This window comes from Alexandromys fortis, unplaced genomic scaffold (genome assembly GCF_014885135.2).
Source record: "Alexandromys fortis isolate MF-2015 unplaced genomic scaffold, M_Fortis_MF-2015_v1.1 scaffold_79, whole genome shotgun sequence".
NCBI lineage: Eukaryota > Metazoa > Chordata > Mammalia > Rodentia > Cricetidae > Alexandromys > Alexandromys fortis.
Window position 1 is genome coordinate 4756710 of NW_026067964.1, and position 27050 is coordinate 4783759.

A 27050-nucleotide genomic window follows, 5' to 3' on the forward strand; every position below is an offset into this window, starting at 1 on the left:
CGGCCGCATGGCATCCGAGGCACCTTCGCCGCCTTCGCCGCCGCCCGCCTCTCCCGAGCCGGAGCTGGCGCAGCTAAGGCGGAAGGTGGAGAAGTTGGAGCGCGAGCTGCGGAGCTGCAAGAAGCAGGTGCGGGAGGTGGAGAAGCTACTGCAGCACACGGAGCGGCTGTACCGGAGCGCCGAGAGCAGTAACCAGGAACTCCGCACGCAGGTGCGCGCTCCGCCGGGGCCGGAGCTTCTCTATGGAGTCTTTGAGATCAGTAAAGCCCAGAGCTGTTAAAAACCCGAATACCTTCGGACCCCGCTGAAAAGTGCAAGCTAATTTGGACGACTGTCTCAGAGCAGGCGTGAATGAATTCGAGCACGGGCTACTCGGTCTAGATTCCTGACCCACTGACGATGGGGCGTGTTTGTTTATTTATTTTTCTAGGTCGCGTTTGAGTTTGGGTTGGGCGAAGGCTCACTGGGGCCTCGCTGTAGAGGATGACCTTGAAGTTCGGTGTTTGAACAGGCCTCCACTTCCCAAGTGATGGGATTGTGGGCTCGCATTATTTGGTCTCTATTCCCCCCAGGTTTGGAACACGGAATCTCACTTCGTAGTCACCTGACTTAGAGTCAGAATGTATACCAAGATTGACTCAAACTCGTGGTCATCCTGTCTCATCCTCCCAGGCTGAGATTCAGGCATGAGACAGCACCCACCCCAACCTTTTGACATTGCTTAAGGCTGAGCTTTGAATCCCATTTCTTACCTTTAGCACCCCAATTGCTTATAAAATCTGGTTGATTAATAGCATGCAGCGGAGGTTACACAATTTATTTTACACACAGTTGAACGTATTGTCTTGGATTCATTTGTAGAGAGGTAAACCTGTCTACAGGTAAACACATACTAGTAGTAAGTAGTAAATACACACTAGTAGTGTGTTTCATCTTCATAACCTATAGTAAGGATAAATAATTGACAGTGGTGCTTAAAAAATATTTTTAGCTTGACCATTGAATAGTTGCATATTATCCTAACAAGTTATTTCCAGATACTTAATTTCAAGTTAATATGTTCTCCATAATTTAATGCTTAATAAAACTACATCTCCAGGGTAGATACTGAAATGTCCTCAAACTTTGCCGTACTATTTTTTTTTTTTTTTTTTTTTTTGGATTTTCGAGACAGGGTTTCTCCGTAGCTATTGGTTCCTGTCCTGGAACTAGCTTTTGTAGACCAGGCTGGCCTCAAACTCAGAGAGATCCACCTGCCTCTGCCTCCCAAGTGCTGGGATTAAAGGCGTGCGCCACCACCGCCCTGTTGCCATACTATTCTTTATGTGGTATGTGTGTATGTACGCGAGCATACCCGCGTGTGTGCATATGTGTGTTGGTATATTCCTACCTGTGTGTACATGAAAGCCAGAGAGAGACATGAGGTGTCCTCTCTTCTCCCTCATTTCTTTGAGATAGGGTCTCTTCCTTCACTAGGACTTGACTCTTTTGGCGGCTAGTCTGGCAGCCAGCAATGCTCTCGGATCCTCCTGGCTCTATCACCCACAGTTCTGATGTTACAGATGTGCTGGAGACCAAGCCAGCTTGTTCTTAGGCACAGCAAGTGCTCTTATCCACGACCCCATTTCTCTCTCCACAGTCCCTGGCATAGTATTGTTAAACGAGCTCAGAAACTAGCTGCTGGGTTGAGATGACTTCTGTACCCATTCTTTAGAGTTACACTTCTAATTTCTAGCCTAGAAATATTTAGGCTAGTTTGGATAGTCACTGAGTGGTAGAGAATTCAGATGAAACCGTGTAATTTTGAAGCAAGAACTGTTGGCCTTTGAGACTATGAGAATAAACCTTTGCTTTGTTTTTGTCCATGTTAGGGGTAGAACTTGCCTGTATTTGTATTTGAACTGTATTTAGTTGGACTTTTCTTTCTACATTGCTGGAGACTGAGCCTAGGATCACTGGGCAGGTGTCCACCACCAAGCTCCGCCCCTAGAGTTTTGGAGGGATGATTTTTAAATAGTTTGCCTTTTTTTTCTTTTCTTTTTTTTAAGGGCAGGGTCTTACTGTGTAGCCCTGGCTGGCTTTGAAAACTCAGCGAGCCACCTGTTGGATTGAAAAGCCTGGCCCACCGTGCCCTGCTGTGATTTGAGTGTTTTCCTAGGAGTATGAAAACATCCTGAGTGGGTTACAGAGGCATGCACAGTTTGGTCTTAACTATCTTGTAGGCTGAAGTAAGAGGATTTGTTGAGCCTTTGAGTTTGTTATTTGCCTGCTGTGCAAAATAATGAGATCTGTGTTAAAAAGGAAGGAGAAAAGCGGGGTGGGGGTGGGGGAGAAGAGAAAAGTCAAAAGTCAAGCCAAACCATAACCTGTGAATTGTGGGGTCACCAAAAAGGAACCGTCTGCTTTGGGCCCAGCTCCACAACTTCTGCCAGGAAACATGCCCTGTGGTGTCATGAGAACGATAGCAAGCACTGTGTGTGTTACTGGATTGCTGTATGGTTTATTTTCCCTAAAGCTTTGCTTCCTTTCAGGTGGAAGAGCTCAGTAAAATACTCCACTGTGGGAGAAATGAAGATAGTAAGACGTCTGATGTAGAAGTCCAGACAGAGAACCAGGCTCCTTGGTCAATTTCAGGTATTCGCTGTCTAGTTTATGACATGCTGAAGTCGGATTTCTTTAAAAATAAGATAGACAAAATGTGTAAATATAAAGACTCTGATAACACTGATTTTTCTCTATATCACTTGGTTATTTTTGTTTGTTTTGGTCAATTTATGGTGACAAAATAGAAATATAGTATGTCTGTAATTTCTTTAATGTCTATATGTTTTCAGTGCTATACTAAGTATTCTGTTCTTGTTGCTTGAGTCGAGTTTTCAATATGGAGATAAAGCTAGCCTGAAACTTGCTGGGTAGCTCAGAGTGGCTTCATTCTTATCAACCTCCTGCCTCAGGCTCTCCAGTACTGGGAAAATCCCCCTCCCCGCCTTACTGATCATAATTAATGATTTGCCAGTCAGTAAACCACCTCTGTCTCTCTCCCCTTTTAATCTGGTCTGGCCTGTGGCCAGGTTTAGTGGGTGCTGTTTTGTGCTAGATACTCAGTGTTTCAATGGGTGCTGTTTTGTGTTCACTATGCAGGGTTTGCAATTAGCCATTAAACTTCTTCCATACACCCATCAGCCGTTTCTGTGTCTTTGCTACAGATTACTATTACCAGGCGTATTACAATGATGATAATCTTCCCAGTAAAGAGACGGAACCAACTGCACAGCAGAGTCAGTATGTTGAAGCTTCCACTAAAGACGAGTCACAAGTAGACAGTGATAGTCATGCTGGTACTGATGGAACAGACTGTGTTAAATGTGGACAAGAGGATCCTTTCATCTCTGATTCACAGGTAATAAAAGGCTAACCATGAAATGTGGGCCCAGGAATTTATCCTTAAATTGCTTATGGAGAAAGACAGAATTCCTTGATCCACTGTGATGGACACAGGAGTTATAAACAGTATTACCCATGTGTTGTAAGGAGCTGGGGGCTGAATTCTGCCACCCAGCTCCCGCCACCGGCTAGCTTTACCCGAAATAACAACACACAAATTGTATTCTTTTAAACACTGCTTGGCCCATTATATCTAGCCTCTTCTCTGCTAACTCTCGCACCTGGACTAGCCCATTTCTAATAATGTGTGTAGCACCCCAACGTGTGCTTACCGGGAAGATTCTAGCCTACGTCCATCCTGGGTCGGAGCTTAATCGCCTGTGCCCGGGAGAGGGGAGCATGGCCTCTGTTCCAGAGAGCAGAGCTGTTGAGTCTGAGCTTACTTCCTCTTCCTCCCATCATTCTGTTCTGTTTACTCCACCCACCTATGTTTTAACCTATGAGGACCAAGCATTTCTTTATTACTTAACCAATGAAATCAACAGATTGAGATATGACACTCCCACATCACCCATGATTATGCAAAGAGTATCGGTTTTGTTTTGTGTTTTGAAATAAAAGTTTTTCTTTGTTGCTCAGGTTGTTCTTGAACCCCTAAGCTTAGTTGTCCTGCCTCAGCCTCCAGTGTATTTATCTGTATCTATACATTCAGCTATGGTTGCTAAAAAACAGAACTGGGAATGTGTTTTTAGTTGTGATTGTTTTTCTGTTAGATTACATAACATAACTAAAGGACTATGTGTCAGTCTATCTTAACTCAGTCCGTAAACCCTGGAGCTCAGTGAGATGACCCAGGAGGTTAAGGTGCTTGTTGTGAGAGCCTGGCAGCCTGAATCCAGTTTCTAACCCTGGAACCTCCTCAAGGGCACACGTTTTTGACCTTGACCTCTGTGTGCTTGTGGTGGTCCTCACATCCACAGTCACATGTTACAGGAAAGCTTCTAAGGACTCTGGACACAAGGACAGTAATGGGTTTTATACTGTATATGTAAAGTGTCTGTTATCTTGACACGGGGTCTCACGATGTTGCCACACTGCTCTTGGAATTTCGCACAAACTGTCCTCACACCTGAGCCTGCCAAGTACCGAGTACTATAGGTGTGTGTCCCCAAACTGGCTATACCTGGAAGTAAAAGGCAGCTTTTTCTCTTCCTCCCTCACCTGCTAGCTTCAGGGCCTTTATATTAAGTGCCTCAGCATTGTTTAGAGTTTTCCTGAATTTGGTTTTACAGTGTTTGAATTATGAACCTTTATCTGATATATCTCATTTAAGCTAGAGTTTTCTCCTCCATCTATAGTTTTAAAATACTTTTATCTTTGAACATATTTAACAACTAGATCATTGTTTAAGGAGTATTTCATAGTATCTGCTTCCCTGTGTTATCCAACATTTAACTTTGAATAATTGCTATCATCTTACTTTAGTGGTTTTAAAACTCAGACAAGATTCTGAGGGTAAATGCAGCATCTGCCTCTCATGTGCAGTGCCCTGTCTGATCCTCAGCACTGCAAAACAAAACAAAAAAAATTCAGAGTCAAGGTTAAATTGAAAAATACTTGAAAATATTTTTTAAAAAATGGTTCAGATTATATTGATGGCTATCTATTCCCATTACAAACGGAAACACGGCTCTAAGTCCTGCGCCTTAGATTTACTGTGTCACTTGGTGTGATTCTCTGTCTCATTAGGAGAGTGCCTCCGTGTTAGCCACCGAGGGCTCAGCCTTGGAAGGCTCCTCGCTAGAGGAGAGCCTGAGAGCTGCAGCGGAAGCCGCCGTGTCGCAGACTGGCTTTACTTACGACGAGAACACGGGATTGTATTTTGACCACAGCACTGGTTTCTATTATGATTCTGTGAGTATCTCAGATCTTTTCAATTCCGCACTGTTGTATTTTTAGTTGCCTGAGAGCAAAAATGAAGGCCAAGCTGAAGTAAGAAAAGTAAGAATTGGTATTTAAAAATTATGCCTGTGGGCTGAGGAGTGGGCTCCCATCCCTGAAGTTCATTCTTCCTGTGGTCTTGTATGTTAATGATGGTGTCTGTTGTTTTTAAAATTTGGTTGACTATAAATGGAGATATCTTTCATTTCAAATATTTTTGTTTTTCAGTGTTTTATTTTCCTTGCTCGTTTTCCTTCAAAGAAAAAAATAGAAGTTTTGATAGTTGTTTCCCAGTTTCTTACAAGTTACCCCTCCCCAAATTTCTTTATTTTTTATTATTAAGTGTTGAAGGTCGGATTTTTTTTTTTTTTGTATTGTTAAGAGGTTTGGGAGTTTGGTACCAGGTTGATTTCATTTTCAGCTCTCTGATCTGTGCCTTAATTTCCATGCCTTCAAAACAGGTCCTTTGATTCTTTTGTTAATGTGGTCAGTTGGACCATATGAAATTGCTATTTCTTATAAAGCAAAACACCGTAAACAATGACAGTTTCATTTGATGCAATTAAGATTAATTTTTTTCTTACTAAGGAAAACAGAGCAGTTATTAATTAATAAAGTATTTTTGAAAATTTAAGGTTTTTTTTTAATTCATTATTTCCTAAAAATACTATACTTGCTAAAACAAATATATTCACTAGATTGGAATGTGTTTGACATTTTTGTTTATTTTTCTATTCTGTTTCATTATACATGAATAAAACTTAAATTTTCTTGACTTTGAAAGGAAAACCAGCTATACTATGATCCTTCCACTGGGATTTATTACTACTGCGATGTGGAAAGTGGTCGATACCAATTTCACTCTCGAGTAGATTTACAGCCTTACCAGACGGCCAGCACAAAACCAGGCAGAGATAAAAAGCTGAAGAAGAGAAGAAAGGAGCCAGGATCTTGTACAGCAAATGACGAAAGGGTAATGCTTTCTTAATTTTTATATTTTATAGTGCTTTAATATCACAAAATCAGTCACTAGAAGTAGGTGTTTTATAAATTTGGAGGAGATTTAAGATATTTAAAATGTTTTACATGCTGAGCCATCTATCCAGTCTCTTTTGTTTTTTGGAAAGAAGTTGACCAGAAATCTTTAAGATGTTTTATTTTCATTAGGTAGAGAATGTATTTCTAGTAATTTATGTTTCAAAAAATTAATACAATTTCTTTGCATAATTAATGCAACTGTATGTATAAGAAATGGGGGGAAAAGGGCCCTGGGATGTACCTTAACTTTGGAAAGTTTATTATGTTCCATGTGTAAGGCCCTGAGCTTGATCCCTGGCATTGCAGAAATCATGTCAAGTGCAGTAAAGAAATTAAGACTGATGGAATGAGACTTTGGTTAATTAAGAACATGACGTAGCTAGCAGTGGTGGCTTTAATCCAGCCCTCAGGAGGCAGAGGCAGATGGATCTCTGTGATTTTGAGGCCAGCCTGGTCTATAATAAAGTGAGTTCCAGGATAGCCAGGACTGTTACATGGAGAAACCCTGTCTTGGAAAACAAACAAACAAACAAAACAAAGAACATGTAAAGGAAAAAAATTTATATCTGAAGACTGAAGGGAATTTTATAATCAGTTAGGAAACCATAGTACTTAAAGTATTATGAATGCTCTTCTCTTATTTCTGCCCCCTGGATGGCTGAGGTTGGTGGTGTGGGAGTGTGTTTACTACACTCACATTGTTTGAATTGTGTGCTTTGGGAATTTTATCTCATATTTTCTAAACCCAAAGAATTTACTTAAAATAAATTCTGTCAATACTTGGAAGTAAGATTCTGTTGGTATTATTTTCTGTTCTCAATGTGTTTTCTCTTTGGAATAAAAAAGTATGTTAGTGAATTACTAGTAATTACTTTGGGATGTCCATTGTAGTGCCTTCTCTTGGTTACTAGAGTCTAAACGTTGAAGGGTGGGACTATAAAAGCCCTCTTCCTAGCAGGAAGAGGAGTGAGAAGGAGCTGTGAAGCATTCCAATAATGCCCTTCCTTTTTAAGATACTCTCTCCTCACTTCTTACAGATGAGGACGTGTGGAAGGAAGGCAACGGGGCAGGTATTGGGGAAAGTATTTATGTATAGACATATAAAAATATATGCACATATACATATGTGTTTATGGATATATGCGTATATTTACATATACATATATGTACACACATGCGCGTGCACAGATGGGCTTCATTTTCTTGTCTCTTATTGGGTGTTGATCTAAAAGTATATACCAGGAAATTCCTATGAAAAGCGCCTCCAACAGTTTCATTTATTTTCTCTCTTATGTTTTCCAAGAAATAATGATGATGATGATGATAAAAATAAAGAACAGAAGATTGGAACATGCTTTTTAAGTGTAGACATAGCTAAGATATTTTTAATCTAATTTACATGGCCTGTAAAGCCCCTGATAGCTTTTTAGCTTCTTGCCCTTGTTTTTGCCCTTGGGGAGTTTGTATTGCTGGGATATATATAGTTTATCACACTGCAAATGCTCAGCCTGTCTCCAAACTCTGTTTATGCTGCTATTAGAAATATGCTGTCATAGTTTATAAAATTACGTGTGAACTCCCTTGGTTATTTGCAGCATGGCAGAAAGAGAAATGGGTGTTACGTTCCAAAGGGTGAGAGAGTGATTCCTCTGTGCTTCTCAGTCTAATACTGTATTGTCTGCTGTGCAGAATGATGCCTAGAGTTAGTGACTGGAAGCTGAGCCCGGGACCTGTGCGTATTAGACACACACCTCACTGCCGAGCGTGTCCCTAGCCCATGTATTATATTCTCTGGAAGTCACTGTCAGAATAAACTGTGTCACGACCACAAAAAGTGTGTAATGCACATGTTCATTGGCTTGATTTAGTCATTCATTCTATACATACTTTAAAATATATGTAATGAAAATACATACTTTTAATTTGTTAATTAAAAATAGTTTGTTCATTTTTTATAAAGCGTGCCAAAAATTAGTAGTAAAAGGTTTATGGTAGACAGGTTGAACTTTTAGAATGAAAGGCATATGAATAACTCGTTTGTATTTTAAGTTTTTGTGTGTTTTTAACGTAGCTAACTCTAAAATGTTCAGTTTTGCCAAAATCTCAATTTTTATAACATTGGTTATTTATATTAGTGTTGTTTATTAAAATATTTCTGTGTTTTATGTACACTATGTTATTTAAAAACTCAAAATAAAAATTTAGAGTTGATACATTCTCAAGTTTCACGCTATTCAGTAAGGGAGCCACTAGTTACATGTGGCTAGTGCAGGTCCCATGTAGGAGGATATTCTGTATTTGCAAGATTTTAAAATCATGTTACAAAAGTAAATATACTTTTTTAAAAGTTTTTAAATGTGAGTAGTACAAAGTTTAGAAGTACAAATAGAAATTACATTACAACTTTTTTTACACAGCTTTTTTATAGGCTAGTACACAAGCCACATAGTAGGTAATGAGGGCCTGGGCTGGGAATATTGGGCCTTGAGAATGGATGGAGGCTGTGGAGTGGCCAGCACTTGGATATTGTCCCATGTGACGCTTTGCTGGGTATCGACAGTGGATGTTAAGTTCTAACAGCAGACTCCTGTTCTGTTGCTGTCCTGTATCCTCCCGCAGTCAATGGAATTCGATAGAGTGCTCTTAAGATGGCAGTGTTGTCACTACTTGCTGCTTTCCTGTCTAGGATTTGAGTTCAGAAGATCAGAAAGTCTGCAATGTTGACTATATAAACTGCAGCGAGGAAGACAATTCTGCAAATGTGAAAAAGAAGGCCAGAACAGACACTCACCACAGAAGTAGTTCCTTAATGCCTGCTCTTCCCGTTAGTGGAGGCACTGTGGAGTCTCCTGGAGATGATAATTCAGCGTCATCTAAGGATGAGAAAATTAGAGAGAGTGAGAGTGAACCAGAAGAAGGTGAGATTACAGACTCTCAGAGTGAGAACAGTTACGATGAAGACAGTACCAGTGAGAACAAGGAATCCTCAGAAGACTCGGAGGAGGAAGGTATGCAAGGAAATAATACACAGTGGCCATAAGTAAGCAAAACTGCTGTCGGATAGCTGACAGGGTGCCCAGTTATTTTGATGACATTGGAAATTATGAGAATAATTCTTAGTCGGTTTTTAGAAGGCAAGTCCTGAGAAAATGATCACTCTGTTAACTTAAGAAAGCCGCATTGTATTGAAAGGCTTCCACTGAACATAAGACTAAACTCCCTCAATTCTAAGACAGGTTAAGGCTGTGCTGCTCATGGCTGCTTTTGCAGTTGGACAGGAAAAGTAAATGGCCATTAAAAGCATAGCTCATGAAGTCACTCTCATAGGAATTACGGTCATTCTAACCTTTTTGCTTGATATGAAGATGCAAAACACTATAATTATAAACACAAATTATACTTAAATTTGTTGTATAATAATAGTCATGATAGTAAGTCTTACATGTCAGTGTATATATATGTATATATGTACATATATATGCTTGGGCATGTATGTGTATATATATATGTATACACACAATACATAGTAGAATTTGAAAAGGTTTTTCCTTGTTGCTGCTATACTGGGTATTGAATCAACATGCTGGGCAGTATTCTACTACTGAATTTGGACCTATGTGATTTTAGTTAGATGTGTGAAAAATTAATTTTTTTCTTCCTTTTTGTTTTGTTTTGTTTTGTTTTTGAGATAGGGTTTCTCTGTGTAACTGCCCTGGCTGTCCTGGAACTTATTCTGTAGACCAGGCTGGCCTTGAATTCATAGAGATCCACCTGTCTCTGCCTCCTGAATTCTGGGATTAAAGGTGTATGCTACCACTTCCCGATGAAAAATTAATTTCCATAACACTTAAATTAATGTTTATCCTCCTCTTACCTTGGTAGATGAAGAAAAGATTTGGCCCCCCTGTATTCGGGTGATTGTTGTTAGATCTCCAGTGTTGCAGACGGGCTCGCTTTTCATCATCACAGCTGTAAAGCCAGCCACGATTGGGAGGTAAGGGCGCTTCATATTGTTGTATATGAAAGTCTTCACTTATTCACAGAGTGGATGAGCCTCATTGTATTTCAAGCACTGTTGTATGTGCTCTGGAAACAAAGAAGACTAAAGCCATATCTTCGTCATGAGAAAGCACAGTTAAACAAAAGAAAGATGTAAATAAACACTGTGGGGAAGATGCCAACTCTGATGTGTCAGGGCAATCCACAACTAGACCCCTGCACTAGGCTTCCATTTAAACATCTGGTAGAAACATGCCTTGACACTATCATTGACACTGCTGTGTTTGCACATGTTCCCCAAATCACTAAAGTCCCTTTCCTTATTGCTGTAGGGAAAAGGATATGGAACATACTCTCCGAATCCCTGAAGTTGGCGTCAGTAAGGTAAGACCCTTCTTCTCAGTTGTAGACCTAAGAGGGAAAAAGGTGTGTGTGTGTTCCCGCACTTGGTCAGCAGAGGCAGGAGAGCTAAGAATTTGAGAACAGCCTTGACTACACAGTGAGTTCTGAATCAACCTGGGCTATATAACAAGATTTTCTATTAAAAAAAAAAAAAAAAAGAAGAAGAACCCAAAGTCATTTTAGTAGCAAACTTGACTTCTTTTTAAAGAGAAGGTTAATAGTGTAGCAATAGTGGTGAAGGCAGTACCAGTTTGTTTCTTACAGTGTTTGAGAAACAAGTTCTTTATCACATTTTGAAAATTATGGAGCTTTTGTGTTTGTGTTTGGTTTAAGACAAGGTCTCTTGTAGCCCAGGCTAGCCTCAGACTCACTAAGTAGCAGAGTCTAGCCTTCTAGCCTTAACCTCCAGATCCTTCTACATCTACCTCCTAAGTAATAGGCCTGGCCACCATCCATGGCCAGGGATTATTGCTGTGTATCGCCACACCTGGCTAATTATGTCCTTTTTAAGTTTGAAGCAGCAGTTACAAAGCATGGATTTAACTTAGATAGTGAATAGTAAAATAGTAACCCGTTTATTGAGTGAAGTAAATACGCTGCATTTTGTTTCAATTAAAAAATATTCAACTCTGATTCAAAGCATTTGCTTTGAACACAAATGCTTTGCCACCCATGGATAACCTAGGATCCTGTTTCTTCTTTTCTCAAAGTTTCAGTGACTTCATGTTGTAACAGCAAAGGGTTGAGTTTTATAAACAAACAATTGCACCTTTAAAATAGAGGGAAGGCTTAGCTTCTGGGACTCCTTATGCTCTGGGTTTCTAGTTGCATTTTTACTGTCTTTCTGTTATTGTTGAAAGTTGAACCCAGAGCTTTGTGAATAGTAGGCAAGTATCTGCCCCTACAACTCCCAACTTTATTTTTACTTCATGGAGTAATGTGAACCTTACAGAGACTTTCTGGATTTTTGTCTATTAAGAATAGAATTTATGCCAGGTGGTGGAGACACACACCTTTAATCCTAACACTCAGGAGGCAGAGACAAACAAATCTCTGTGAGTTCGAGGCCAGACAGGTCTTGATAGTGTGGTCTAGGATAGCTAAGGCTACAGAGAAAAACCCTGACTCAAAAAACTTAAAAAAAAAATGGAATTCATTTCCCATTATTATTAGGAAAGGCCTCCCCAGCACTTGGTTGGAAGCGGGGAACTCTCCTCGTCTACCTGCTTACTTATTTGTGCCTCCACAGAAAGCCCAACATGTAACTGCATTAGTAAAGAAATCCATCCCCCCTCTCAGCTAGGCAGGAATACAGTGGCTGTGTGTGGAGTGTCTTGCTTTCATTTGGTGGTAAAGAAACATTCTCTTGTAGGCAGATAATCTAGGAGACATGAGACTGATAGCACATACTACATATTCCCAGGTAGATGAAATCAGTGTATTGATTTTTAAACTCTTTCAGGTTGCCATGAAAGAAAACAGAGACAAATACTTGGACATTGAATAGAAGCCTTTATGAGTTTTTAAAACATAGTAACACTGACACATCGGTAATTTTGACTAAGTTTGAAGCTTATGAGTTAAATTAAAAAGGCAGACAGTGGTGGCCATCACAAACTATGACAGGATTTATTTACGTTCTCCAAGCCCATTGTGATGTCCAGTGAGTCAAGATACAGTCTGTTCACCCTGGAGAGACAATGTCATAACTAGACGTCATCTAGTCTTTAGAATATGCAATACAAATGTGAAGCCAATGTTTTTATTCACAGTCATTAAAAATTGTTTCTATTGGGAGCTCAGTTTAGAGGAGCTTTGTGGAATAAGACTTGGCAGTGCGAAAACACTTTGAAACCATATAACACTTTAGTTATTCTCGATGTATTAACTATAGAAAGTCATACACAGGCAGAGGGACTCGAGTGGCTGGGGAGACAGCTTAGCAGTTAGGAGCACATGCTACTCCAGAGGTTTGACCGCCTATATCAGGTGACTCACTGCACCTGTAGCTGTATCCCTAGGGCATGTGGTGCCTCCCTCGGACTTTGTGGCCCTGTGTAGACCCACACATGGACCTACACCATACACATAGTTAAAAATATTGAAGGAAACCTTTTAGAAAAAGATTTTCAGTAGAAATCAGAGAATCTCAAAATCAGTGGCAAACTTTTATTTTTATTTATTTATTATTTATTTTAAATTGTTTTTATAGAGTTATGTATTTTCTTCCACTACCTTCCCTTCCTCTCCCCTCCCCTTCTACCCTCTTCCATGGTCTCCATGCTCCCAGTTTACTCAGAAGATCTAGTGGCAACTTTATTACATATTGGTAGAGTCCTAGGAATTTTAAATTTTGATAAGAGCCAGATTTGATTAAGGATATCTATATTCTTTATATATGTATATATTTGGTTAAGGAGATATATATATATATATATATTTTTATTTTTTTTAATTTTAAGACCAAGTTTCTCTAAGTAGCCCTGGCTGTCCTGGAACTTGCCCTTTAGACCAGGCTGGTTTCAAACTCAGGGATTCACCTGCCTCTGCCTCCCAAGTGCTGGGATTAAGGGCATCCATCACCAGTGCTGGTTAAGGCAACAAGAATTCTCATAGACAGTGGGAATATGATTGATATATCCATTTGGAAAGCAATATGGCAGGGTTTAATGTAAGATTAGAAATGTGCATATAGGTGCCAGCTGATGACAGGATGGCTCTTTAGGTTTAAGTGCTTGCTGCCAAGCCTGACAGTGTGGGTTTGATTCCAAGAAACTACATGGTGGCAGAAGAGACCTGGCTCCCACAAGTTGTCCTCTGACTCTACACATACGCCCTGGCACGTCCATACCCTGAAATGCCCAGTGTGCACCCAGTGTACCCCACGTACACAATACACACACACAAAAAAAAGAAAAATTTGCATATAGTGATTTGCATACAGTTCCACTTCCTAAGTATCTTAGAGAAATAGCGGGATTGTGTGCAGATGCTGTACACACAAGAAGTCTCAGAGCAGGTTTTTTAGCTTAAAAAAAATGTATGTGTTTTACTTGAATGTATATCTGTGTACTGGAATTGGATTTTCTGTGGGCCCCTAGCTTACAAGTAGTGACACAGAGACTTACCACCGATGAAAGCTAGCCTTAGCTTAGGCTTGTTCTCACGAGCTCTTATAACTTAAATTAACCTGTTTTACCTTTTACCATGTGGCTTTTTACCTTTCTTTTATTCTGTATGTTCAGTTCCATGTCTGGGTGTCTCCTCTGCGCCTCAGTTATCTCCTCCTACTTCCTCTCTGTGCCCAAAAGTCCCACCTATGCCTCCTGCCTAGCTGTTGGCCATTCAGCTTTTTATTAAACCAATCACAGCAACACATCTTCACAGTGTATTACTTGGGTGTCTGTAAGAGGCCCAAAGAAGGTAATGGATTTCCTGAACTGGGGTTGCACATGGTATAAGCAGGTGTAAGCCACCTGCTATGTGGGAGCTGGGAATCAAACTCTGGTCCTCTGGAAGAGCAGCCAGTGCTCTTAACCACTGAGCCACTTGTCCAGCCTGATCACAGCAATATTTTTAAAGATAGTAATACCCTAGAAAGCCTAGGTATCCAGTTTTAGAAGCATTGACTGTGGGGCTGTTCATATAACAAAGGGAACAACTGTAGCCACTTCTTAGACAAGCTGCATGGTGTAATGCTAAGCCGCGAAGCAGAGCTGCAGAATATATGAATAACGTGCTCTGCAGCGAGGGAGGCTCAGTCCCTGACCTGAAGAATGGAGAACTTGCATCCGTAGGGAGTTCGAGTGTTTCAACAGTTTGTATTGAGAATTACAATGATTTTAAATAGATACTGATAGTACTTATGTTAAAAAACAGAAGAGTCAGGATATATACGAATTTTTTGTCATAGTTGAAGGTGGAAGTATAGCCTCCATATTTCTATCAGAGACCTGTAATAATTTGTATTGAGAAAAGCATTAAAAGAAATGCAAGAGAAATGATCAAAGACGAATAGCCACACCATTGCGCACTAGCGAATTAGCTCTGGGTTGAAAATGTGCAGTGCTTTATAATTGCTTGGTTGCTTTTCTTTAAGTTTCACGCAGAAATTTATTTCGACCATGACTTGCAAAGCTATGTCCTTGTGGATCAGGGCAGCCAGAATGGTACCGTTGTCAACGGGAAACAGATTCTTCAGGTGAGTGAGTATGTAGTGATCGCCTCAGCTTCCTTGTTAGGGCTCAGGTCCTGGTCCTTATAGATAACATTTGGTTCAGATCAGAGTTCAAATCCAAGTGCGTAACTTGGTTGGAAATTTCCAGAAAGGGCTAGGTAAAAAATATATAGTAGATGTTGGTCTGGTGGGTTTTGGCTTTTAGTTTTGTCTCTGTTGCTACTTTTAGGTATTAATGTATAATGAAATTTATTTAGGTTAAATATTATTAAAAAATTTTTGTGTGTTCACATGCATGTGGAGGTCACAGAATAACTTCATGGAGTTGCATCTCACTGGCCCAGGACCGAATGAATATTCATATAAGCAGATTTGGTGCCCCTCTTTTTTCCTGCGTGCTGCTGTGAATTTAGCTCAGGTTCCTCCTGCATATTAAGCAGATGCCCTGCCTCCAATGGACCATTAGGCATCCCAAGCTGCCCTTTGTGCCCTTCTCTTGTGTTAATAAAAATAATGCTAAACTGGGGATTTGCTGAATGCCAGATATCCTGACAAAGCAACTCCAGGAAGGAAGAGAACCGTCCATTATGGTGAGGAAGACCCGGCTGTGAAGCAGGTGGTTGTGTTCTGTCAGTCTTCAGGAAACAGAGAGAAAATGCTAGGTCTGAGCTCACTTCCTCCTGTTTGCTCAGTTTAGGATCCTAGCCCATAGCTTGGTGCTGCCCATAGTTGAGGTGGGTCCTGACAGGCGTGCCCAGAGGTCACCCTTAACACACTACCCGTGGTGTGCCCAGAGGTCACCCTGAACTCTCCACACATGGTGTGCCCAGAGGTCACCCTGAACTCTCCACACGTGGTGTGCCCAGAGGTCACCCTGAACTCTCCACACGTGGTGTGCCCAGAGGCAATAAGCACTTCTAGATCCTGTCAAGTTGATCATCTAAACCATCATGGAGGCCTTGTTCTTGTGCTTTAAAAGTGAAAGAAGGCAATTAAATTCCATGAAGGGATGAGAGGTGGCTCAGTGATTAAGAATACTCACTGTGCAACCATGAGGGCCAGAGTTGTGATCCCAGTGCCCATGTAACAAGTTACACACCTGCCTGAGCTCTGGCTCTGAGCAGTCTTAACCCCCTCTGCATGCACGTGTGCGCAAGCACACACACACAGAGGTAAATTTTTTTAAAAGAGGCACTTTCCTCCTAACATAACTCTCCTGTGATTATATGTTTTGCTAGTAGATTAAGTCCAGAGTGGGCTAGTAGGTAAGAAAATTGGTGAGTTTTAATAAGATCAAAATTATAAATAGCCTTTGGGGAATACTATAGGGAACTGTGGGATTGATCCGAGAGTTTGGTTCAGGGTAAATATATATTCTACCACCAAGTTACTGTCACGGTAGAGTGTTTCCCACAGTTCATCCATCAAGCTGTATAAGTGTGCATGTGTCTCCTTTCCTGGGTTTTCCTCATTATCATCAACATCTCTTACCATAGATAAAATGTAACCATGTGACTATTTTGTGTTTTTTGTTTCATTAAAAATGTCTCATCTAGCCAAAAACTAAAAGTGATCCTTACATCCTTGAACACGGTGATGAGGTGAAAATTGGGGAGACTGTATTGTCTTTCCACATTCACCCCGGCAGCGAGACCTGCGATGGCTGTGAACCAGGGCAGGTCAGAGCTCACCTTCGCCTCGATAAGAAAGGCGAGCCTTTTGGTACGTGAAACACACTAAGTGTGGGTGTGGTACTTTTTAGAACTTTAGTTCACTAAGTGTATAAAATGCAGTGTGGCCTGTTCCTCTCACCTCCCACCCTTCGTATCTCTGCCATGGGCTGAGATAGGTGAATGTGCCTGCCTGTGTATAGTGATGGGGTTTGTGGACAGGAGGCGCTTCCGTGAGTGCTGCTGCAGTGCTGAGCATTTGTCCACTTGTGTGCGGTGCCTCAACTTAATTTCTTTTCCAGAAATTGTATTTTTAAATTGGCTTTCAAAATAGTGGTTTCCAGAAGGGATTTTCCTACATCCTTATAAGGTTTGACTAACCTACATTCTAACCTCTTCATCTTCTCCCATCCACACTTAAACATTTAACCCTTCTTTCTCTTTTTGGGAAGGTGGTGTTCTGAGACAGGTTTTCTCTGTGTAGCTTGGAGCCTGTTCTGGAACTCTCTGTAGACCAGGCTGTCCTCAGACTCACAGATCTGCCTGCCTCTGCCTCCCGAGTGCTGGAATCCTCTTCTCGTATCACATTTGCCCCACTTTGCCCTCCCCCCTCACGGTCCCTTTCTGCCTTCTTGGTCCTGTAGATACATTTAAAGTTTTTCACATAGCAGAGTGAACAACACATTTTGTCTTATTTTATCTATTTATAATTTGAAAAAGACGTTTTGTCTTTTTTCTGGCCCTGGGTTAGGCATCTTGGCATAATATTTTCCACTTGCTGATGAATGGATAGTAAAATATGATATACACAATGGAACTTTATTCTATTGTACTGAAAAATAAGATTATGAAATCTCCAAGAAAATACACTAAGTGAGATAAACTAGTGTGCTTTTTTAGTATTAGTTTTCTATAAAGTTTATTATATTCAAACTCAGTTTTTCCTTTTAGTTGGTCCAGCATTAAGTAAAGAGGAAAAGGAGTTGGAGAGAAGAAAAGCACTAAAGAAAATACGAGTAAAGTATGGTTTGCAGGTAACAATGTTGGATATTGTTTCATTTGTTCAGTGTACTAAGCACATTAAATATGATTAAGTGCTATTTACCATGACTACTTAGGTAATGTCTGTAGCTCTGGTGTTCATAACTGCTGAAGTTGGAGTTGAAAATGTAGCGGTTATGTTTAAGTAGACAGAGTTTCCAATAAATTCACTAAACAGCTGAAGGGGAGATGCAAGCACTGATGCACAGCTGTGTGGACCTGCATTGAGTTCAGAAGTAGACCCAGGTGTTTGCATTGCATGCAGAAACTCGATATTTAAAATGATATAAACGTAATGAGATGGAGAAAGCATGCCTGCCCCTCTCCCCCAACAGATGGTACTAGCTAGAATGATAGGATGGCCAAATTCAAAGAACAGAAACCAAAGAGTGAACAATAAGAACAAGAAGAGTGTTGGTCCATGTTATATACCTTGTAAAATGTGTTACTGATGTAAACGTAGAAATGTAAAACGTGTTTACAAGGTAGTTCACTAGGTAGAGGCACTTGCTGCCAAGCTTGAGGCCCTAAGTTTGGTACTGGGACCCACATGGTAGAAGGAAAGGACTGACTCTCACAACCTGTCCTCAGACCTCCATGGGGGCGGGTTAGCACATGGGTAAACACAAAAATGACTGACTAATGTAAATGTAACAAAGTCTTTAAAATGTGAATGAAAGAAACAAAACTTGTGGGAATTTGTCCCCATCAATACTAGTTACTGAATTCAGGACCTCTAGCATGCTAGCACTGAACTATATCCCTAACCTCAGGAAATCTTTCTTTGAAAGAAAGGATTGGGTTGCTAGGCATAATGGTGCACCCCTTTAATCCCAGCACTCAGGAGGCAGAGGCAGACCAGGCTCTGTAAGCAGAGATTGCTCGTTCATTCCCGGCCACCCAGACCTGAATAATCACACTATATTAATTACAACACTCTTTGGCTGATGTCTCAGGTGTATTTTTAGCTAGCTCTTACATCTTAAATTACCCATTTCTATTAATCTGTATTGCCACGAGGCTGTGGCCTACCAGTAAGGTTCCATTGTTCAGGCTTCTTTCTCCTATGGCAACTACATGATGTCTCGTTGACTATGCCTACTCTCTTTCTCTCTCTATATATATCTCTTCCAGCCTGGCTATATTCTGCCCTGCCATAGGTCGAAGCAGCTTCTTCATTAGCCAATGCTAATAAAACATATTATTTATATAGAGGGGAATCCCACATCATCTCCCCTTTTCTGTCTTATTTTAAAAGGAATGTTTTAACTTTAACAAAATAAAATTATATATAACAAGACAGGTATCAAGTAAGAATTGCAGTTATAATATTTAGTCCATTTACATTTGGCTAATTAAGGAAAATATTATCTATCATGTCTTTTTAAAATTATGTATAACAAGACAGGTATCAAGTAAGAATTGCAGTTATAATATTTAGTTCATTTACATTTGGCTAATTAAGGAAAATATTATCTATCATGTCTTTTTGAGTCTAATGTTTTATTTCTAATTTATCTTTTATTATTACTAAGAAAAACTATAACTATCTGTCTTCAACTCTTCAAAGACCCCAGAAGGATATACTATTACTTAAATAAACAGGAAGTGCATTATAAACAACTTTATAAGCAAAGTTCTAGAATTGACAGAGACCTCTTGCTGCCTGGACAGTCACCCAAAGTTCTTTTGTAACATTGGGGATCCATTGTCAGCCTACAGGCCCATAGTATCTGGCAGACTTTTCCATGAAGCAGGAAATAGGAAGATTTATCTGTTCTGCCTTATACTGGCAAAGTTCATCAGTTGCTTTCTTCTGTGTCCTGCAGAATGTCTGGCAGACTCTTTCATGAAGCAGGGAATCCTGAAGGATCATCTCACTTTCTTTTTAGCAAGTTTCTCAGTCATTTTTCTGTGGCTCCTGCATGTCCAGTTCATACAGAATACCATGAAGCACTCCAGGCAAGAGCAATTTCTTGCCCAAATGGCTAACAAACTCCATAAGAGCCTCTTTGATGCCCATCATCCTCTTGAAGTAGACTGGTGCTGCCAGAATCAGACATGTCTCACTGTTGAGAAAAGTCTAAGTTCTTAAATCATTTTAAATGCCATATTCTATAGGTCTTTAAAGTGTTGAAGATTATCTATCTAACTGAAATAGATCTCTGTATATCTAGAAAACTTAGCTAACGTGACTACAAATTTGACTATTATAGAACACTGTTGATCTGTATTTTTTAATTATACGTACATTTTTAAATGAGCTGCATAAACACATACCTTAAACAAAAATAGAAATATACATATACCAAATTGACCTCAAATTTGTATCAATAAACCAAAGTCTATACTAATGTAAAGTATTTATTTCTATATCCTACTCCTCTTTAAATGAAAACATTTATAAACAATCGTTTGGGGAATTTGGGCATAGTTTTTCCAAAGTGCTTCCAGCTGTTTGTTGGATGAAGTATTTTTAGGGTTCATGGAGACCTTTTGGGGTCTTGTCCTATCAAATCACATTAGCCTGGAAGGAATTCACAGGTTCTCATCCTCTGTGGGAACAAAAGCAGATCCTCTTTTTCAAAGTTACATATCCTTAGACCCAAATTTTGAAGTTAAGATACCTTTATGTTGAATTAATTTATCATCCTCCAGAAACAAATGTCTCTGCAGTCAAAAAATTTAAAGAAAACACAATAATATACATAACCCAGACTTTCTGTGCATTTTCATCTTTACATGGCTCATTTTTCTTTACTCTTTTAAGCTATGACTATCTGTACTCTTAAATTACTTTTATTGTCTCTTTAAAGACTTTGTTTTATTTTAAAAGCTATTTTTTATTACTGTCTATACTCTTTTTTTTCTCTCTCCCACACCTACTGTACATTTTTAAAACATACTGTGTCTTGTTTAGAGGCCTTTTATGTCTGAATCTGTACTATTGTGTATCTGAAATGTTTTTCTGACAAGGAGCTTTTTGTTGTTGTTGTTGTTTTCTTTTTTGTTAAGAGGGCATGGCAAGGACCATCTCCATGGCCCTGCCTGTTTCCCAGTCCAGCATGGTAAAGAGCAGAAAATGGGACAAAGCTAAGAACTCAAAGCCCTTCCCAGGGACATACGTCTCCTGCAAGGGTCTGCCTGCTAAAGGTTCCATTACCTCCCAAACAGCACCACCAGCTGGGGACCAAGTGTTAAATACATGAGTTTGTGGGGGTGGGGGCAACCCTATGTTTAAAAAGAAAAGAAAGGTACTAGATTTTAGCAGACACTTTCCAAAGAAGATACTGTTGGAAAGTAAAGACAACCCCCCCCCCCCCAGAAAAAAATCAGTAAGCGATTACTACAGTGAGATATCAGTGAACATCTATAGAATGGCCGTACCAGTCATTCACAGGGTGTTCAGGAAACTGATGCTCTTGTATGGCTGGTAGGAGTGTTGAATGTGCGGTTACTCTGGGAACACAGTGTGGTAACTTTAAAAGTTAAAAGGGCTGGAGGTGTATCTGTCATTCCAGCTTACAATAGTTTTCTACAGAGCCTGATAGCAAATGTTTGTTCTTGTGCTTTAGTAACACTTTCAAACTGAGAGAGATTCAGATGTATTTTAAATATGGATAAACAAACCATGCTGTAGTCTTATAGTGGAGTACCATTTATAAAATGCAGGTACTGTTGAAACTGGGTATAACCTGGGTGCTACTACCACACCTGGGTGCATGCACCTTTACTTTACCATGAGCCTGCTGTACTGTGTTAGGTTCTTTGGGATCACTAGAGAAGGGGGAAGTAGATTTTTTCTCAATCCTAGGGGTTCAGGCTTTATTATTATGAGTGCACACCTGATGTGTATGTGGGCATGCATGCCACAGTGCCTTGTGGAGGTCAGAGGACAGCTCTGTGAAGGTGGTGCTCTTCCATTTTCATAAGGAATAGGAATGGGGCTCGAGTCTCCAGGCCCCAGGGCGAGTGCCTTTACCCGTTGAGCCATTGAATACTAGTTCATATGACGATAGAAGGCCACAGCAGCAAGTGAAAAGTAGACTTTATTTTCAGCATATTATCTCCTTGTTTTGTTTTGTTATTTTGTGACACAACTTGAAAGCATGTTTAATAACGGACAGCATAGATAGCCACTTGTTTTCCTTCATGTCTGGAGAGTTGCCATTGAACCATGTTTACTAAATTATATTTTTATTTGCTTTCTTTTTTCTCAATCAATGGTTTGTGATGGTTAAGAATACAGACTACGAAGATGAAAAAGCGTTGAAGAATCCAAAATATAAAGACAGAGCTGGAAAACGCAGGGAGCAGGTTGGAAGCGAAGGGACTTTCCAAAGAGATGATGCCCCTGCGTCTGTTCACTCGTGAGTGTTGACTGACACCTGTATGATGGTTCTTCTTAAGTTTTTTGGCTGACTAGTTCTTTTCTTATGGTAAAGTGTCTTTGATAATCAACATGAAAAATGTGATTTTGAGGACTATAATATGACCACACTTTGTATTAAATTGGCTGCATTATTTTTCATTCTAGATTGAGTCAGATTGAATCTTCCATGCAGAAATGAAAATTATAAAATTGTGGTTTTTCTCCCTTGTTCTCAAACTGTACCACTTGTGCACACCAGGTTGTAGCATGAATAATGAAAAACCAGAGACAGATACTGGGGTTCAACCTGAAGATCAGGAAAACAAAGCAGTTAGCCACTGACTCTTACCTCTATCTCAGACCAAAAATAGGTGGTCCTGCCTCCATGAATCCTCAGATTGAGTCTGAATATCAGACCTGTCTCCTCCTGTTATATATTCCTCTATAGTGCTGGGATTAAAGGCGTGCACCACCACTACCCAGCCTCTATGGCTAACTAGTGTGGCTGCTGGGATTACGGGTGTGTGCCACCACTGCCTGGCCTGTATGGATGAGTAGTGTCGCATTCTGCATTCTGCTCTTCAGGCAAGCTTTATTTATTAAAACACAGTATATACCGGTATAAAGTTTAAATAGTTACAGTTGCAGTAACTTTTCCTTTACGGTGAGTAGAATGGGATGCCCTGCTCTGCGTGGAATCAGTTGATGAATGCAGTGTTACACACTAGATGAGCAGGCAGCAGGCAAACACGGTAGCAGTAGAGCATTTCTTACGTTGGAGAGCATGAAGATTACATTAGATTTATAGTAGACGGAAAGAGTGATCAACTTGGCCTGCGTCACTTGGTATATTATAAAAGAAGCTAAAAGTCACTCTCACACAGTGAGACAGTAATAAAACAAAAACAAAACTCTCCCATTAACAAATCCATCACACAGAATGCAAGTAGGGAACAAAGGGCTCTGTTTCCCTTTCATTGGTGCGTTCCTGTGTGTAGAAAGTCATACTGTTCTGTGCTGGCTGTTCCAGCTTGTGGAACTGTGGAAATCCAGCTCATTGAGAGTGCACGTTTCATGGACAAGAAGTGCACAAGTGTCGGTAACCTTTGACCTGTGCTAATCCCTGCCCTGTTCTCCTTCCTAAAGTCGATCTCTGTCTGTCCTGACAGCAGAGCTTCCACTGACTCTGAAGCTTTAAGTGACTGGAGCAGTGCAGTATTCATGTGGCATCTGCATTCTTTTGTCCAGTGTGGCTTTGTTTGATACAGCTTCCTTTCATTGCCATAGAACTTCCTTTATGAATTCCTCAGTCTGTCTGTGTGTGGGTATCTCATTAATGTGAGTTGCTTATGACTTGTTGCCATTAGGTTTGCTTGCTTGCACATATGTCATTACGTTCATTTCCGTTAGTTGCATCTACGGAGTAGAATTTGTGTCCTCTACTTTATGAGTTATCAGGTTTTTTAAAGTAGCTGTACCAGTTACTTTTAATGCAGGAGTTTATTGTGCATATGGCCTTAAAAGTCTTTATAAATCAGTTATCATCTTAATTTTCCTCTACAGTGAAATTACAGATAGCAACAAAGGCCGGAAGATGTTGGAGAAGATGGGTTGGAGAAAGGGAGAGGGCCTGGGAAAGGATGGTGGAGGAATGAAAACGCCGGTAAGATGTGTTTTCTTTCATTCATAAATCTTTGACTATACATTGCCAGGCTCTGGGGCTATAGTAGTAACCCAGAACAGAAACAATTAAGGCCTTTATTGTGTTCTTACTTAACGCATGTGGGTTTTGTTTTGGAAAAGCCTTGTTAGATTTTTTTTTCCTTAAATCAAGTCTGTTAAAGTGTTATTTCCTGAGTCAAAGGTTTTCTTGTGCTTTTTAGTTGTGTGGGTTTCTGGGTTGTTTGTTTTACCATGTTGGGTGCTAAACCCAGGGCCTTAAACATGTTGAACAAGCTCTCTTGCCAAGCTACTCTCTGTCCTTTTAAAATTTTTAAATGGCATTCTTACTAGTCTGGTACTGAACATTGCAGGACCAATTAGTGTTTGTTTCCCTGTAGGCGGATTCTGCATTAGCTGAAGAATTGTTGTGCTTAAGCAACCCAGGGCTCTGTATGTACAATACAAAGAATAATGTCTAGAAAACAATGCATCAGTTAAATTCTGTAATCTCATAGTTGGTAGGAGATAACAGTTTTCTTTAACTCTCTCTCTCTCTAAAGTACATTTGACAGTAGAACTTTAATGTAGTACTTGATAAACTGCCAAAACAGACAAACCACCAGCATGGATGTGTGTCAGTTTTCTCATGTTTATTGCAGCATAATGGGAAGAATGTCTTATTATTAGACCCTGAGTATGTATGGCCTTATCACTGAGTCTTCGGGCGTGTTTGAAGTTACATCATTTGTGGAACCGTGTTCAAGGGTGTCCTGTAGGTAAAGCCCTAAGCTTTACACAAGGCACCCATCTGGTAGCTTCCTAACATGAGAAGCCCTCATCTCCTGAAGGAAATAAACAGCAGTCAGATTGATTCTCTTCATGGCTCTGGGTGCACAGCTTTGGACACTGAACCCAGAGCCTTGTTCCATGCCAGGCAGACTCCCAGGCCTCCTCTACCCATTTTAATGCTTAGTCTTGTATATTTACTTGGGTGAGGCTAGGCCGTGATTTAAATAGACCGTGGCCTTTAGTTTTGATTAGAATGGAATGATACACTCTGCACCATTCCAGTGTGTCCCTCCTGTGTCTGTGGACTGAGCAGTCCAGTATAGCTATGAATGCAGCCGAAATAAAGCATAAACTTACATAAAACATAATGGGACTTTTTCATCACAATTGAAAAGGTCATGGCTGTCTAAGGACCATTTTTTAAATAGAGTTAGCTGTACTTAGGTCTGGCAAGACAGTGCAGACACAGTGAGCTTAAGCTCCGTGGGAAATAGTGTAGTAAGGAGTCCATTTGCTTGTTTGTCCTGGCCACCCAGAACCAAAATAACCACGTAGAACTATTTTAATTAAATCATTGCTTGGCCCATTAGTTCTCGCTTCTTACCGGCTAACTCTTACATGTTAGTTTAACCCATTTAATCTGTGTATTGCCACAAGGTTGTGGCTTACCGGGTAAAATTCCTAGCATCTGTCTCCAGCGGCTCCATGGTTTCCTCCCCAACTCTGCCCTTCTTTCTCCCAGCATTCAGTTCTGTCTTCCCTGCCTATCTATGTTCTGCCCTATCAACAGGCCAAGACAGTTTCTTTATTCATTAATGGTAATGACAGCACACAGAGGGGATTCCCACATCAAAATAGTACATATATTCCTATATGTATTCATGCATTTGACGTGTTTTCCTCACATGAGCCTTTAATATGTCAAAGAATTATAGGAAGCCGTCTCTACCCAGAGTGGCCCATAGCAGGTTTTGGTGTGTTTGGGTTCTAAAACAAGTTCTTTGTTCAACTTTCATAATAGATCCAGCTTCAGCTTCGACGGACACATGCGGGCTTGGGTACAGGGAAGCCGTCCTCAATTGATGATCTCCACTTTCTCCAGAATAAGAGCAAAAAGAACTGGGACAAAGCAAGAGAGAGGTTTGCAGAAAACTTCACAGATACTAAACCTCTGAAAGATGCAACAGGGGCCGTGCCGTGGGTGAAGGGGACTGCAGAATGAAGGTCTGTCACAGGAAAAGCTGGAGCTTTGAAAAGATGTTGGAAACTTTTATTGTACAAACTTGGGTCCCCAAAATGTCAGTGACGGGGGGAGCTCATCAGATGGTCCTCCTGCTCCACACATGTGTGCTTTACAGTTTGCAGAGAGCATTTTCCCTAGCAAGCAGGAGCTGAATGAACTCATGCAGGAAGTAGACTACAGTTCACGGAGCACAGGCGGAGCTTGTCAGACTTTGCTGTTTTACACCGTCGTTTACCATCCCTGTAGAGGGCCACTAGACATGTAAGCAAAATCCAAGTGACCAGTGATGACTTCAGTGTACATTTGTCCTGTCTCCCTGTGCCAGTTGTTTTAAGATGCACAGACAAGAAATTCTATGTGTGTACTTGTTTACACCTTTAGAATTTAGGATTTTGGTTTTTTTTTTTTTTAAATTGAGAAGCCGTGAGTAGTGGAGCATAATCTTATCCTGAAATAACTGCAGTAAATTAAGAACTGATGAGCAGGTAATGCGCTATAGAAAATTAGTCTCAAACTGTTTTCTTCTGTGAAGAATGTTGATTTGTACTATATATTCAGCATTTGCCTTTGGGTTTTTCCTAGCTGAAGAAATATTTGATAGAAACAACTGGGTGTGTATTGGCGTATTCAATGTGCTAGCATTTTTAGTTTTGATAAACACCATTGCAGGCAATGGGATCGTGCCAGAGAAATCTGACAGCTAGTACAGATGATCACTTAGCCAAGGCTTCAAACACAAACATTTCCTGGAAATGTCTTCAAATGCAATAAAAAAAATTTTAAAGACTTGATTTCTTGAATAAATAAATAAATATTGGTCTCCTTTGTATATGCAACCAGCCAGAATTGTCCTCTTTGCACTGGCAGACCAGTGGTGAGAGGAAAAGCCTTTGTCTCATTCACAACTGTTCACTGGGAAGTTGATGCTGGAACTCTTTTTTTTTTTTTTGGCAGTAAGTATAAACTGTAGCTCCCATCTGCAAAAAAGAAAAATGTCTTCAAGTTTCAGAACAAGTGCAAGAAATTCTGATAATGAAAGAGATGAACAGTCATGGAAATAATTCATAATTAAAAGTTGCCAGTGGGCCGGGCGATGGTGGCACATGCCTTGAATCCCAGCACTCGGGAGGCAGAGGCAGGCGGATCTCTGTGAGTTCGAGACCAGCCTGGTCTACAGAGCTAGTTCCAGGACAGGCNGCATGTGGGGGTGGGTGCTGAGGAGTCAGTTATGACTAGAGGAGAGAAAGACCAGTTGACAAGGCCTCAGAGGGCTGGGTGGGAGAATTTGGCCTTATAATTCCTCATTTGGAAACTGTTTCTTTGTGTCCTTAC

General features: G+C 40.3%; 1 protein-coding gene and 1 long non-coding RNA gene across 2 annotated transcripts; both read left to right on the forward strand.

Moving 5' to 3' along the window:
• Aggf1 (angiogenic factor with G-patch and FHA domains 1) lies at positions 1-26509 on the forward strand. The gene is made up of 14 exons (XM_050153833.1): positions 1-211; positions 2532-2634; positions 3207-3400; positions 5134-5298; positions 6110-6298; positions 9050-9371; positions 10246-10357; positions 10695-10746; positions 14864-14965; positions 16498-16663; positions 17563-17645; positions 21895-22022; positions 23588-23687; positions 25497-26509. The coding sequence occupies exons 1-14, from the start codon at positions 8-10 to the stop codon at positions 25695-25697; spliced, it is 2121 nt and encodes a 706-aa protein (XP_050009790.1). The 5' UTR covers positions 1-7; the 3' UTR covers positions 25698-26509.
• Positions 17653-20984, forward strand: LOC126508535 (uncharacterized). Its single transcript, XR_007593865.1, has 2 exons — positions 17653-18955; positions 19061-20984. It is a non-coding gene; the product is annotated as an uncharacterized lncRNA (long non-coding RNA).
• Positions 26510-27050: the final 541 nt, after the last annotated feature.